The 16,515-nt window shown below is 38.5% G+C and overlaps 2 protein-coding genes across 4 annotated transcripts in view; one reads left to right on the top strand and one right to left on the bottom strand.

Annotated features, from left to right (window-relative positions):
* Positions 1–7,268, top strand: part of LOC136881161 (kinesin-like protein CG14535) — a 195,978-nt gene extending 188,710 nt beyond the window's left edge. The window contains exons 13-14 of the mRNA XM_067153824.2: positions 2,241–3,170; positions 7,054–7,268. Of these exons, the coding sequence (XP_067009925.2) occupies positions 2,241–3,170; positions 7,054–7,268 (1,145 nt within the window). The remainder of the gene's footprint in view (positions 1–2,240; positions 3,171–7,053) is intronic.
* Positions 1–16,515, bottom strand: part of LOC136881287 (uncharacterized) — a 136,102-nt gene that overhangs the window by 16,487 nt on the left and 103,100 nt on the right. For 2 of the 3 annotated variants that reach the window (XM_067154079.2, XM_067154081.2), the window contains one exon: positions 15,925–16,307. In XM_067154079.2, the coding sequence (XP_067010180.2) occupies positions 16,140–16,307 (168 nt within the window). In that variant the 3' untranslated portion in view covers positions 15,925–16,139. Of the gene's footprint in view, positions 1–15,924; positions 16,308–16,515 lie in introns of those variants that run through there. The other variant, XM_067154080.2, reaches the window with a different exon arrangement.

Below are 16,515 nucleotides of genomic sequence, written 5' to 3'. Positions count from 1 at the left end.
AAGTTAATCGTGGCCTCCTAATGTATTCATATGTCAAGACTTTCTTGTATACTGTCTTGGTCTGAGTGGTCTATACCTTTTCTGGGCGCCATTTTGCAACATGTCCGAAAATGCAATGGGCACAATATGGATTATGTTAATTATTTACAGCATTTCACAATATAACTGTAGTTGTTCTTAGACGACAGCTTTAAACAAGTGAAATATTTTCAGAAAAAATGACTGAAACATGAAAAAGAATTTAACACCCAGCTTTCTTTGAAAATTCTCATTCTTAAAATAGCAATGTAACAGATGTAGTGCAAAATATTATAATTAAATACGACGTCTATTTCTTTCAAGGTCCACCCCCTGCGGGTGGGGGACGCACATGTAGAATACACCCGCAGTATCCCCTGCCTGTTGTATGAGATGACTAAAAGGGGCCCAAGGGGCTCTCAACTTGGGAGTGTGGATTGGCGACCATGAGGCCCTTAGCTGAGTCTTGGCATTGCTTCCACTTACTTGTGCCAGGCTCCTCACTTTCGTCTATCCTGTCCGACCTCCCTTGGTCAACTCTTGTTCTTTTCCGGCCCTGATGGTATTAGAGCATTCAAGGCCTAGGGAGTCTTTCATTTTCACGCCCTTCGTGGCCCTTACCTTTCTTCGTCTGTTACTTCATTTTTCAAAATGACGTATCTCTTCTTTCTTCTTCATGTCCATCCATTCATTCTTCATGACATTTTTTATTTTGGTAAGTGGATGATTTTGAACTTTTTGTTTGTCATTTCATTTCGTACCATTAGGGGCCGATGAGCTCGATGTTAGGCCCCTTTAAACAACAAGCATCATCATCATCATCATCATCATCTTTCAAGGTCCAATTGGTCGTGAAATTAAAACCGCATTGAGAATCTGATGAAGCATTGCGCAGTGTCTCTAGTACTGTATGTCACTTCTGAGCATGTAAACATGACTAGAACAATAGAGTCTCCCACCAACTGTGAAGTGCATGCTGTCATTCAATCTCTTCATGCTGAGGAGTGCAATGCAGCCGAAATTCATCGACAAATGAGTAATGTGTAAGGTGAACCTTTTATGAGTGACAGCAAAGTGTGGCAATGGTACAGAAACTTTCAAGCAGGGCATATAGATATTCATGGTGCAAGTGGTCAGGGAAGGAAGCAAGTTTCAACCAATGATCTTGTTGAACGAGAAAATCATCAGTTCACAATTTTATGGTCAACTCTCTATTCCATCGTGAGTAAGAGACTGCAGTACTGCAAACTCTGTGCGAGATGAATTCCCAAGATGCTGTCCAACCAACAAAAAACACAGCAAAAGGGCACTGGCTCAATGTTTCTTCTAGCACTACCATTCCGAAGGAGATGATGTTTTGAACAAAATTGTCACAGGAGACGAGACATAGATCCATTTCAAAAATCAAGACACAAAAGAGCAATCCAAATGGTGGATGTATTCTCATTCCCCGAGTAAACCAAAGAAGTGCAAGCAAACATTCTCCATCAGAATGTGTATGGTTACTGTATTTTGGGACCGAAAAAGGAATTTTGCTGGTAGAATTTGTAGAATGTGGCACGACCATCACTGCAGCCTCATACAGGGAGACTCTGCATCTAAAAAGGGCAATTCAGAACAAGGAAGAGCAATGTTGTCGTCAGGCATTGTCCTTCATGACAATGCTCAGTCGCACACTGCAGTTGCAACAAAGACGTTCCTGCAGCATTTTCGATGGAAAGTGTTTGATCACCCACCATACAGCCCGGACTTGGCTCCTTCTCATATACACTTCTTTGCTCACAGGACAGGACAGCATTTTGGCACAGACTATGAGGTGGAGACCAGCGTAGAGAAGTGACTGAAAGGACAGGGTATTGTATAGTTGGTACCACACTACGAGAAACGTCGGAATGGCGACTATGTACAGAAGTAGCTGGACAGTGTAGCTAAATGTTGCAAATAAAACATTATTGATTTTCACTGTTTTTTTTTTTATTTTATGACCACTCAGACCTTGAAAAAAATAGCTCCCGTACCAAGAGAAATTTTAAGTGTAATTCCCTCCAGGATATTGGAAGATCAAGTTGCCAATGGAATGATATTTGAAATGTCATAAAATCATATTATATTTTGATTTTCATCAAAATCTTTGTGATAATATTTTAAGGTAGGAAGTTTTTATTAGTTGGATAACCATCTGTATGCTATGATGTAACTTTTGTTTATCAATTTACTTACAGATTCTCTGTCTGTTATATCTGACATGGAGAAAACTCTACACCAGCATAGATTTGCCGTTCCTCTTCTTTTGGATCGCCGACTTCATTGTCATCGCCCCTTCAGTGCCTACACATTTCCAGACGCCTACAAGGATCATCACTCTGATCTCTGTTTAAGCACAGATAATTTCAAAAGGAAGACGAGTGCTGAGGTGGGTCACAGCAAGTTAACAGAGTCGCAGAAACGTTTGGATCAGTTGGCCCAACTACATAAGATATACAAGAATAAACTAACGTATGCAAGTATTCAGAACACAAACAATCAAATTCAGCCGCTGCAGTGCCATACTCCCTCACGTTACCATTCTTTGTCACTTACTAATATGTTCGATGATAGCGGTGGAAGTGACTCGACGAAACCTGATATACATTACATTGAAAATAGCAGTATTTATAGTGAACCCATGTATGACAATCATCTACAGACTGAGAGTGAGCATAAAATCTGTGATAACTGTAAGCTGGATTTAAACCAAACAAGTGCCACGAACCTCCACGCCCCACATATCCTCTCCAACGGCAGAAATCAGTTTCTAGGGTGCAGTAACTTCGGAAGTGGTTTTATATACAATCATGATAGTTCTTGGTTCAGTTGCAAAACGTCCTCTGGTAAGTGTAACATCTCATCCCTCAGGCATCCAGATGGAGCCTCAAATCCGAACTTGAAGGAGGAAGTAGGCAGGGTACCTGGAAATGGGGCATCTGTATTGGATCCTGAGGAAGAAACACGTGAACCAGGAGAAGTTCTTAGTACTGTGATGGAGAAAGCATGTACCAATGAATGTGATGATGAGAAGCCTCAAGTCCTGCCATCAGCACTGTCCATGTCGTCTTCATCTCGACTTCACAGGCGGCTGTTCGGAAAGGCCTGCGCCAGGTTAGGATTATCAGGTGAAATTTATTGCTATATTTATTACCAGCTATATTACCAGGCACTGCCAGGGCACTTTATTGATTGTTTATTTTATTACCTGTTAATTATGTTTGAAGTGAATTTTTGTAATTTCGTTATTGTGACGACTTATATACTGTACTACACTCCCTTTCCACCCCAGCCCAGAAGGGTGCACAAACATAAATCTGGGCAATTTTGGACTTTTTTCACCCCTCCTCACCCCCCATGCTGATGGGAGCTGAATTTGGACTTAAGGGACATGTGGAGTGTCGCTGTTCATCTCAGTGGTCCCGAAACCTATAGATTTGACACTATTTTCGATTATTTTTATATGCCACCCCCTCTGCATCTCCCCACAGTGCTTTCTTCCTGGCAGTCATATGTGTACCAGAATCTCTCCTTGGCCTAGCCTACATATATGCATGAGCCTACTGCAAACCGCAGGTCTGTATTCTACTGTAGAATCCTTGAGCTGACATTGCAATGGTACAGCTGGTAATTTTTCCATCAGATTCCTAGAGCAGGGTAGTGTAACACAACCAATTACATAAGATCCCCATAACGATTGGTTTTAGGCTCTTAAAACATGGTTTTCAGGGCCCATAGAGCCTTACCGAATTTTGTTCTTTGTGTTGTGCGGCTTAAAATGAGCTTTGGTTCATCTTTGTATGACAAATTTGATATTTTGCCTACAGTATATTAGCCTACCTCAATGTGCGAATGGGCCTGAATCTAGGGAATGGAGGAGGATGTTAAAATTTCTTGCAGATGGGGTTACCCACAGGGTCCTAAAACGTAAGTATATAAAATTTGGTTCAGATTGGTGGAACGGTATGAATTTGTATAAGGATAGGACAGACAGAAATTCTGCTGTATATAGTATATAGATATTTTTATGAATAAGTTTTTAATATAGTAAGAGTCTCATTATATATTTATTGTGAATTAGTCTCGTTGTACATCACTATCAATGTGCTTTGTTTACTTATTCACTTCAATTTAATTATGATCCTCTGCAAATTTGTGACCACCTCTTGTGTTGCCATATTCCTGGATTTGTGGTGGGAAGATTACCATTTATTTAGATTGTTAACTTTTGGAGTGATGCTGTTTCAGATGTCTAAGGGTATATTTATGCTGCTGGCACAGGGATACTCGCCTCAGCACCTCGCTGCTGGCTACAGCCAGGCTGCTCACTATGGAGCATTTACCCTGCAGCAGTCCCGCACTCACTCTGCTGGGAGCTCTCGGTTGTAGTCGAAAATTAATTCTGTGATGATGTTCTTATCATCTGAGAGAGATAGTTTCGATTCATCAGTGGCAAGATTGTGTATGTGATTAGAAGGAAGAGGATGAAATATGAAGTTCACCATTTAAACCCTTTAAAATCATATATTCAATTCATATTAAAAGCTAAAAAATATATTACAATACACAAAGATAGACAAAAAACATACGTAATCGATTAAAAGTATAGTTAATAATAAAAGAAAAATTAAAAAAGAAACAAGAAATAATCCACAGTTCTATCCCTTCAAGCAAGCAACTCGATGTTGAAAACATCCTAGGGGTATAAGGTATGAATCTTAGGTAAATGAAATATAATAAAGAATGAGAATATATTCTTTATTTATTACTAAAAATTACAATCCTTTCCTTCATCATTATCTGGTCGATTAGATTGGCAGTTTTCTTTTTTCTACCACTACAAACACTAAAGTGAGTCAATGCAGAGTTTCACTTAAGCCCCTATAACTACATTTGGTAAGGACATTTTCAAAAAATCAAAAAACGTCTGTGGGCAGTGAACCAAGGAACACATCTCAGAAAGAATTATGTAAATAAGTTAATTTGGCTAGGATTTGAATCAAAAAGAAAACTAATAAAGAAACAAGCAATTTTAGGCTGTTTTTCCGGAACTGCACTTAGGGCGGAAGTGATTTTTGAAATTTGAATTTTTAATTTGGCAGAGCTAGACAAGACTCATAATTTGAAACCTTTCCCTTCAACTTTTGTCACAATTGAGGAAATTGCTTAATTTTACGTTTTTCATGGTATGGGGACGTGGTCTGCTAAGAAACGTTTTTCAACATTAAAACAGAACAGAAATAAACATAAACTTTGACACTCTCCCTCATATAATGGGTGAAGACTGCTTATCATCTCATCACCTGTTATCGAGATGCACATGCCACTGGTTATAAATTGTATTTTGTTTGAAGACAGCTGGTATCAATAACTGTTTAAAATGATCACCCGTTTAAAAGTACAACACAAGAATAGATCAGGTTCAGATAGCCATAAGACAGAGAGATGAAGAGCGGGAGAGCGAGTGACCTTGGAAGAACTAGGATAGTCAGGGATGTGCCAGGCTTCGAACACTAACATGTTTGAGACCATCGATGTGGTGAGAAGCTGAGCTTCAGGGTAAAAGCATCAATGATGAACCATTGGTTTGTTTCATCAACACCTAACATTGAGCAGCGAGGCGTGGCGATGTACCAGCAACATAAACGTAGGCCTAATATAATAGTGGTTTCATTCTTACTCACGTTAAAAAGTACCTCAATAATCAAGTTCTGATCTATAGATTATCTAATGAATCCTATTTATATGGTTTCTTCTACCATCCCTAGAAGTTTGAGTATGTTTCAGCATCTTATAAACTTATTGTTCCACGAACCTACTACGCTGGCGTAGCAGGGGGAGAGGTGATATTCCCACGTGGCGCGTCCCAGATGACGGATAGGTGGGTCCTAACTGGCTTGCCGGCGGACTTGAGGGAAATAAAATACCTCTGGCGGACCAAACACACAACCCCCTGTGGGTGGGGGACGCAGACAAAGAATACACCCACGGTATCCCCTGCCTGTCGTAAGAGGTGACTAAAAGGGGCGACCAAGAGATGATTGTATTAGAACCATGAAACTACTTGTGATTAGTACCACCATGCGGGGAACACCATGGGTCGCTTTTACTTGCGCGTAGTACCACTATCTTAGGTACCAAATACGTTTGTGATTAGTAGCACACAGGAGCACTGTACGGTCGGCTTTTGCAGTAGCTCTGATTAGTACCGCTGTATGAGCAGGACCATGGGATGATAGCTACCATGGTTCTGCCTTGCCTATGATTAGTACACACTATATGAGGAACACCACGGGATAGTGTAGGTCCCTGTGGTTAGTACTCTTATGTGATGAACACCATAGGTTTGCGTTGCCTGTAAATGGCGCCACAAAGTGAGAAACACCATAGGTCTGTATTATATGTCGAATATCATAACCTGTGAGTAGTACCATAATGTGTGGAATACAGTGAGTCTCTGCTACTTTTGATTAGTACCACAACATGACAAATACCATGGTTCTGCTTTCCTAGCAATAAGTACCATTATGAGGGGCCAAAACTTGGATTTTGGACCCCCTTTAGACTGCAAGCATCATTGATTCAGTGTAATGCTACAGCAACAGTCCCTTGGTCAGTAATCCTATTGTTTTATGTCAGTTTCTGTGAATGTAAGGCATTGCGGGTTGGATCCACTGATTGTTTTAAATTCATATCCATCCATTCATTCTTCGTCCTCACGTTTTGAATTCTGGTCAGTGGAGGATTTTGGACTTTAATTTGTCATTCCATTTCATCTCATTTCATACCATTAGGGGCTGATGACCTCGATGTTAGGCCCCTTTAAACAACAAGCATCATCAGCATCATCAAACTTATTGTTTGTTGCCATTGATGCTTTCATGGCCCTTTATGACACGGCATAAGTTCAAAAGCCTATACAGTATTATTGTTTGTTCTCTAAAGCATGATATACGAGGGAATATGAGAAAATCCTCTCAACTGTTTTGTTATTACTGTCATCTGTTTCAGCCAGACTGAAGCCCTCTACTCGAACAGCTCCAGAGGAATACGACAGTGGTCATGACTCGGCGAGTCCCCAGCCTGTCAAGGTGAGAAGCAAGACTCTACCAGAGTGCGGGAGCTTGGGCTATGAGAGTGTTGTTCTTGACAGTGAGAGCTCTAGTTTTAGCTCCAGTCAAGACTCAGGTCTCCATGACCCAGGAGGTGTGTCTAAGGGTAAATAATGTGAGAAATGGTCAGTCTTCAAATCTCTTCTTTACTTCTAGAATACCTGTGTAGGAATGCCAACTTAGGAACAGCAGCATGGATGCAAGTCAGTTGATAACCTTACCCACTGTACTACTGGTGTACAAGTAGAATTTGTACACCGAGCTCAATACCTGCAGTCGCTTAAATGCTGCCAGTATCCAGTATTCGAGAGATAGTGGGTTCAGACCCCATTGTTGGCAGCCCTGAAGATGGTTTTCACTGGTTTCCAGTTTTCACACCAGGCAAATGCTGGGACTGTACCTTAATTAAGGCCATGGTCACTTCCTTCCCACTCCTCTGTCCCATCATCGCCGTAAGACCTATCTGTGTCAGTGCAACGTAAAGCAACTTTTTTTTAAAAAAAAGTGTCAATATTCCATAACAGTAGTTAAAACAGAAGCACTTCATGCATCTGAAACTATTATAATTGTTGGCAAATCTCAAATAAAGATTATAAAAAAACAAGAAAGGAAAATCCTCAGAAAATTCTTAGGACCAAAATGCAAAAACAGAAATCGGATGAAAAGGAAATCACATGAAATCTATAAAGTTAAAGGAAAAAATCACAGATACCATCAGGAAATGGCAGTTACAATTTTGTGGTCATTAAATAGAATGAATAATAACAGGCTCACAAAGAAAATTTAAAACTTAGCCTTATCAATGAAAAATCGCAATAATTGGCTAAAAGAAATCAGTGAAGACCTAAATGAAATAGGCATTAATAGTGAAACCACTCAAGATGGAATAAAATTCAGAACCGTAATTTACAAACACAAATTTTCTTTAAAGACCACCTGACTAAATACAGGATGGATTTTGTACAGTGTTGAGAAAAGAGGGCACTCGAGTCATCTACTGGAAGAAACAGAAACTTCTAGGGAGAACTCTTCCGGTCTCCAAAAACATAAGCATATCAGAGCATACTATACTGAACAAGTGCTAAACAACTTTACTGCTCTACAGGCCAAAGAAGATGGTGTGCTTAAAAGACCACACTCCTCATTGGGAGCGAAGGTATTAATGATTTAATGATAAGTGGTATGGAACTACACAAGGCCACAAAGCTAATTGCAAATCGAAGATTGTGGAGGCACATAGTTACTTCATAGAGGTTTTCAGGCAGGATGGTGTAAGGCATAACCATCTGTATTGAAGGGTGACGTGACCAAATAAGCAGAGCTGTTTTTCCTCCATCTTGTTACTGATGGGTACAAGTTTGAATGACCCTCGTATATACTCATTGCGCACTTGGTCTTGCAGAATGACTCCCCGCCAACCATCGCAACATCCACATCTCTGTGACATGCATTCACTGGTCATGCTGTACATGAGGCCAGGTCAGACAGACTGTGGTTTTGTACACTTTGCCCTTTAATTTGACTGGCACCAACTTATCACATAGAACACCAGTAAGAGCCTGCCATTTCATCCAACCAACACTGATGCAGTGCTTGACACTGAATGTTAAAAATTAAAAATCATGTAGTTGTTCATAAATCATAAAGAAAAATCAATTATAGACTTTTTTAACTGTTAAATATTGTAAAATGAGAAACAGAATGCAACCTAATTTCTCAAATAATAAATGTTTTTGCTCATCTCCTTGTCCTTGGAGAAGTCGAGACATGACTTTTACCTCTTGTTTACCCTCCCATTTCTACTAATTGAGGAGCATATTGATGAGTAGTCTCTAATAATTTGCGCATGTATTGCAGTGCGTGTTCTACACTACTGTCGAGAAGATGTTGAGAGGTTGGAAAGGCAGTGGACTGAGGTGCGACGACGAAGGATCAGGGAACTGTATAAAGAGCAGAAAGAACTCGAAAAGGAACTAGCTGCCGCCAGACGTCGCCTCATAGTCCCTTCGGACAAATGGACCTATGAATGTAAGTTTCATTTCAATGTATTGTTTCTCAGTACATTTTTTAAACTTGTAATTCCGACAAAGAAACTTCTGCCCTTTGTAGTAAGTTAATCATTTTGACAGTGAAATGGAATTTCAATGCTTAAGGGTTGAGAGTACTTGGAAAGTACTAACAGATTATGGAGATCTCTTGTGAGTAAAATGCTAGTCAGTGTTGACTTTTTGGTTACATTTAAAGGACTGCATGATTCTTACCCATAACATCATTAATAAGAGATCTCAAAGCCTGTTAAGACTCAGAAGGTAACTTGATGGAACGGTTTGTGGTTGATAAGATGATCAGGGTTACAGGCAAGAAAGTCAGGAGGATATCTTACAGGATTTGACAGTAGGTGAAGATGAAGCAGGTAATGAGGATTGTGAGAATGATGAAGTGGAGGACATGAAAGTTAATCTGCAAATCTAGTACTGCTGTACACATGCTTTTGTTGTACATGGAAAATCATATTGACTTCCCTTTCAAACATGCTCTTTCCATGAAGTTCCAATTTCATATCAGAATGAGTGAACAATTCTTTAAAAAAGAAAAGAGGATGTCAAGTTTTTAACTTTTTATTAGACATAGCTGGCAATCATATATATATATATATATATAGAGAGAGAGAGAGAGAGAGAGTGTGTGTGTGTGTGTGTGACATAAAAATAAGTATTGCTGTTTACTCTATAACACATTTCCTTTGTTAAACCTACAAGAGCATCTAAAGGCAAAGAAATAAATTGTGAATAATTCATGATTCATCCTCTCAAATCCGTGCATTAACACATTGAGGTCAAAGGCCGTACACCATATTATACTGCAGAGAATGAAGCCTGCACGGCGTACGTTCTCCGGTTTTTGCCGTTGTTACTATGGAACAAACGTACTTTGTGCGTTGATCGGCAGTGCACTATTAATTTGGTTTATATAGTTCTTAAAAAAAAAAAAAAAGACGTCGATTTGTCAGCAGTGTGCACATAATTGCGGCCGTGGGTGAACGTGGACTTGAGCATCAGTGATTTATACCAACTGAACAGATCTAACAAGTCACACATAATATTTACGTAATAATTATTATGTAGTTTTATCTCTTGTACAAACAATTCTGAATGACCTAAAAACCAAATAAACTCAATATCACCTGTAGGTATTTTATTAGTTAAGGTTACATGTTGAACCTTTAAAAAAAAAAAAAAAAAAATGAAAAAAAGAAGTGAAATGTAAAACCTACCGATACTAATTTTTTTTTAAATGGGAAACCACGGAAAACCTTCTACAGGGTTGCCGATAGTGGGGTTTGAACCCGCTATCTTCCTACTAATTTCAATCCACTATTTCCATGGTAAGGGATCTATAAATTTTCTTACAGCTTTTACAGGTATGAAGTAATGAAAAGGCTTTTAGTGCCGGGAATGTCCGAGGACATGTTTGGTTCGCGAGGTGCAGGTCTTTGGATTTGACGACCGTAAGTGACCTGCACGTCGTAATAAGGATATAATTATGATGAAAACAACACATACACCCAGACCCTGTGCTAGCGAAATTAACCAATGATGGTTAAAATTCCCGACCCTATTAGGAATCAAACCCTGGACCCTTCTGACCAAAGGCCAGCGTGCTAACCAGTTAGGTATGAGCCAGACAGATATGATGTAAAATGTATGAAGTCAAATATAGTCAAATAAAAAAAGACCTAAGTTAAAAACTAGTATTTAGTTTTAAAATCTGAAATTAGTGAAAAAGGCCAGTCCGGAAGATTAAAATGTGTGAAAATGAGCAAGACCTCAGTGTGTTAACAACCGTGAATTATAGGGAGTGAATTTTGAAAGGTTTTGGGCAATTGTTGACTCAGATTTGCCTGATTTTGCTGCAAATAATGTAATAAATACAGCAATGCTCCTCCTGTGTCCATACCTAAATAGTGGCTCCTCTAATATGAAATATGTTGGTAATGGGAGATTTTTCATTCCAATATTTCAGCACACGCTGAAGTGGATTTGGATCACCAAGACACTAGTTTCCTAGAGGCACTTCAAAGAGAAACAAAAACCCTAAGGCAGAGAGTGGAGGCTTGCAAATCGTGCATCCTAATGGTCACCTGCTTCGACTCTCATCCAAGACATAAAGAATGAATGAGGATGTAAATGTATATGAACAATAAAATGCTGCAACCGTAATACATTCCAAGACAGAATCAAACTCAAAAAACACTCTGGGATATTTAATTAGCCCTGAATCAAAAGGAGCTTCTGGACTATTTCAGTTAGATGTCATTGTAGATGTTATTGTTCATACAAAATTCATATAATCAATCTTCTTTTAGCTTCCTTAAATAATACTGAGAATCACTTCAAATTCTTTTGAACTTGGGTATCTTCAAACATAAGGATTCTCTTGCAAAATTGCCACAGAAATCTATTGTTAAACAATAAATCAAACTTTGAGAACCTTACCTTTGAGGACAAAGTTTTCTGTCTTCGGACCAAAAGCAAAGCAAAGCCAAGCCAAGCCAAACTCCTTACAGACCGTGAAGGCACTTGGAGGCTCCATTTTCCCGTAACCTCAGCACTAGGTGTGGTACAGTGCTGAACTCTATGCCCAGACACCCTTCCCCACCAGGAATTAAATTGACACACATTTTTGGTGTAGGCTGAATGAACCTCATGGCCGTGTGCTGCTCCAGAAATATAAAACACATTTCTAAACTTTTCTATACTTTCTGGTGGGGAATCAAACCTATGTCCTTCTGGGTGAACTGAGCAAGCTTTTACTACTTCAGTGTGGCAGCCCCCTGTCTTAGATAATCGTAAAATTTATTTCTCTTTTTATCTTCTTTATATGTATCTTCTTTATGTTCTTTCTGTATTTTCTGTCCCACCCCAATCAAGCAAAATATTGAAACAGTTGATTTTTACAGAATATTAAGAAATCTGAAGGTATAAGACAGGTAAATTTAGTTTTCTCTTGGGCTTGTTCAAGTAATGTACTTGTAGCTTGCCCCTCGCTCGGTGATCAGATGATAAGAGCTGTAAGAAACTCGCCAATGTTTGCTTTGCAGCTGTCGGGAAGACCTCAGTTTGATCTTGTAGAAGTTCAATATTTTCAGCTTGGTCTGTTTCTTAAAACCTCAATGTTCATGCAAATTATTTATGTATTTTCTTTGCCATCATAACATAGATGTTTCAATGGATACAAATTGGGATCAATCAAACTAGTTGTCAATCATGTTTTATAATTGGGTATAATTACTACATTGTGTAATATGTACAGTACATGTATATTTGATTTGTAATATATTGTATAGTCACTCAAAAAGGAATGAGTGAACGGTACTGTATGTTCTTCACACTGAATATTTTATCTGATTATCATCATCAAAACATAATTCATTTACCATGTAAATACAAACCTTTTGGATATTCACAAGCATGATATTAATAGGTTTAATTGGTCTGAGGAAAGTGTACCTACGAAGAAGTTACACAATACCATACGCTCATTCTTTTTTTAAACTGACTATACATTTAATGCAGTAATAAAACTGTATTAATAAAACATTAGAACATGAGTTTGATAAAATTTCCTAAATCCAATATTCCAACTGTTCAAGAAGGTATGATTCTTAATTGGAGCAGAAGAGAATTTCAAGTACGTAAGGCATTTTTGCAGAATGACGATACTGAATAGATTAAATGAAGTGTCCAATCCCTGGATAGTGTCCTCAAGTAATTTCAACATATTTCTCAACAGCCCCTCACCATGAGTAATAACAAGGGCATGGATTGTTAGGTTGTATAAACAACCTTCATTTTTATAATAATAATAATAATAATAATAATAATAATAATAATAATAATAATAATAATAATAATATTGGCTTTAGATCCCGCTAACTAATTTTATGGTTTTTGGAGATGCTGAGGTGCCAGAATTTAGTTCCACAGGAGTTCTTTTACATACCAGTAAATCTACCAACACAAGGTAGATGTATTTGAGCACCTTCAAATACCACCGGAATGAGCCAGGATCGACATTGCCAAGTTGGAGTCCGAAAGCCAGCTCCTCAACCGTCTCAGCTCGGCCCTTCATTTCAGGTTTCTTGTATGCTTAAAAGAGGTTTTTTAGGTTTTGCTTCGTTGATGTGGCCATTCACGTCTTCTAAGAATGTTTTCATTACCGGGTTGGTTAGCACGTTCCATGGCACACTTGCGTTTCAACACCTGACATAGGCGAAAGTTATAATTATCCTCAGGGTGCCAACTGTGGAAGAAATAAGCTGCTGAACTTATTTCTCCTAGAAGCTACACTGGCAATGAGTGCAGCTGCAAGATGAATGTTGCTTACGGGGATTTTTGCTCATATGTAGAAATCTTAAGTACACTTTACTAAGCATGCTAGAGTATTGCAGTGCATTTTTTAGGTTAGTTGCAGGAAATTTACTTGCTTGGTGCATGCCTGACAGAAGACCACTTGACCATCCGCAGCAAAGTTTCGATCTTTAACAATCCATTTTTCAATTTAGGCACCGTTTTGCTATACAAAAATTAAAGTTAGAAAAGTATTATAGCAACAATTCACCATGCTTTTTGCCTACTGCACTCTCTGTGGTCGGCTAGAGAAATGATGGAAATAATGTATAATAAGTTAGAAAGGGAAAATAACATTATTCACTTGAAGAAGACAAAACAGCTATTTAGGTTATTCTAGGTGTCAAACACCTCATTTAGGTTTTTTTAGACACAATGAAATTCAGGAGGTGTGAAACGAATAGACGTAGGCAAGTCAGTAAGCATCTGCAATTTTGCTCTAATTGTCTTTAGGTTGGCTCTATGGTGTTGTGTGCTCACCAGCCGCTAGATGGCACCATTGTCTATGTTTGTGCTGGTTTCAGCTTTATCAGATCAGTACAATTTGCTCTGTTGCGAAGTAAAGATGGCCTCGCCACTCTCTTTTTGCACCAAGGAAGAACAGCAGTCCGTAATCCGTCTTTTGTGGTCTGAAGGTGCACCAGGAGCAGAAATTCATAGAAGGTTGAAAAACAGGGCGCACATTGGTGGACAAGGGAGCCAGTTCTGGAAGGAATGTGACAGCGTCAACACCAGCCAAAATTGCCTGGTTTGAATAGGCCATCCAAGGAAACAAATGCATCACATTTACAGAAATGGAGGCAGCCATGGGAATTAGCTGAAACACCTTGTAATGCGGATCGTGCATGACCGCTTACAGTTGGGGAAGGTGTCATCCACGTGGGTGCCTAGACTCTTGTCTGCAGACGAAAAGCAGAGGCGTGTGGACGTGTGCAGAGAACCTTTGCAACACCATGATCAAGATCCAGCTGACTTCATGGCTAGGCTTGTGACGTATGATGAGACATGGCTCCAATCACTCTCTTGTTTGAGACAATTAATGGTCTGAGAGTGAGATCAATATTATTGATTCTAATTAATGTGATGCATTTGTTTCCTTGATTCTAATTGAGTGACAATTCCTGAACAATTTTTGTGTTCGATAGGAATATGCAAATTCTTGAGTTTGAAATACGAGATATATAACGTATGTTAGCTGGATCTGTTATTTTTCCTACAGCAAGGACGCAGTCTTATTGGGATTCTGTTATGAGCATCAATAATAATAGCCTGTTCTTTTTATGATGTTAACTGCATTACAGAAGCATAACTTATCTGAGACTGCTTAAGTACATTGTGGGTAGAACTGTCGGTAAGGTTATGTACGGACTGATTTCCTTGGTAAGAAGCCATTTCTTTGAGTGTGGAAGGGTTTGAAGCCTCCCTGAATTATGATGTTCAACTGTTGGTTAATGATATCCTAACGGTTTTCTACATGTAGAACAGAAAATAATCAAGTTCACTCTAATTAAATAAAATTATGTCGAGTCCAGTCCTCGAAGGTTACACTGAGTCATAATACTTACATTTAGTCCAGTATTTGTGTTGAGAAAGGACTTGAAGTATGTTTATTTAGATAAAAACTGGCACACATCACTAACACATCTGTATTTATTCACTGCCACATCGATTATCCAAAAAAGTTTCTTGATATTGCTTGTTGTGTTTGTTCTTATTGCAGTAGAACACATTTAAAATGTATTAGAAAGTCATCTGGTTTTCTTGGGTAAACACAGAAAAAAACAGTTAAAATCTTGATCTTGCTGCTGTCAAAAACCTTTTGAAAATAATCTTATGCTACATGTAATTATTACACTCTTAAGACCTATGACAGACACCAGTAATTGCCTTTAAACTGTAACTGGTTAAACAGAATCATGCTGTGCTGTTGTTTGAGAGAGCGGTTTGAACCTCCCGTCGAGTTCTTAAATTGTGTGCCTGGTAGGTGTTCTTGTTATTGTGTTGTATTGGAGTGAAGATGAACTCACTCTCCAGCCAGACACATATTAACTGTAGATGTTGCGGCCTTATAAATTTGATCATATATTGACAGGGCAGACCCAAATATTACCCGTGGTATTCTACAATCAGAAATGAAGTTGACTAACAAACAAAATTTCAGCTGAGGAGGTTATTTGCTGGGGCAATACGAAGTGGTTGGATGGCAGAAAGATAAGATATAACTAACAAATAAATATGTGATACAGGTGACTTTAAACCCTGAAGAACAAAGGAAGAAGCAGATGAGGGGAAAAGTTGAAATCATCCAACACAGTGAATGAAAGAACTATTCTACTATATTTTGGAAACTGGAGATTATTTATGATGATTGCATACACTTTTGAAAATTAGAAATGATACATAAAACCAAAATTTATAGAAAATAACAAGTATTATAAATATGTTTACATTTTTAAATGTTTTTTTGTATTTTTCTATTTTTAAAATAATTATACAATATACACACATACAAAATTATCAATGATATACATTAACAATAACAAACCTCGTATGTCTGAGAGACTGCAACATTCATTTATGATAAGCTCTGACAATTAACGTTCTCAGGCATATCACACATCCCTGTGACATCGTTGAAGAGTAGCCCAGGAGGACAGCTATCCACATGAGGCATTCCATCTTCACAGTGAAGATAAGAATCACAGTGTCCTGGCAGGGGAAATAAATTGTAGTCCACTTGACACTAAAAACAAAGAGCAAGTTTTACATAAAACAGATAATAAGCCATTTAGTTACAACTGAAGCTAACAAAAAAGACTGGTTTGGATTTCTGTGGGAATACTTCCAAGGAAATAATAAAAAGATCCATACATTTTTTTACATCACACTGACACACACCGGTCTTATGGCAATGATGGGATGAGAAAGGATGAGGAGTGGGAAGGAAGCAA

The sequence above is a fragment of the Anabrus simplex genome, chromosome 9 (genome assembly GCF_040414725.1).
Source record: "Anabrus simplex isolate iqAnaSimp1 chromosome 9, ASM4041472v1, whole genome shotgun sequence".
Lineage (NCBI taxonomy): Eukaryota > Metazoa > Arthropoda > Insecta > Orthoptera > Tettigoniidae > Anabrus > Anabrus simplex.
Note: the sequence above shows the minus strand (reverse complement) of the source record. Positions and strands in the feature narration are given on the sequence as shown.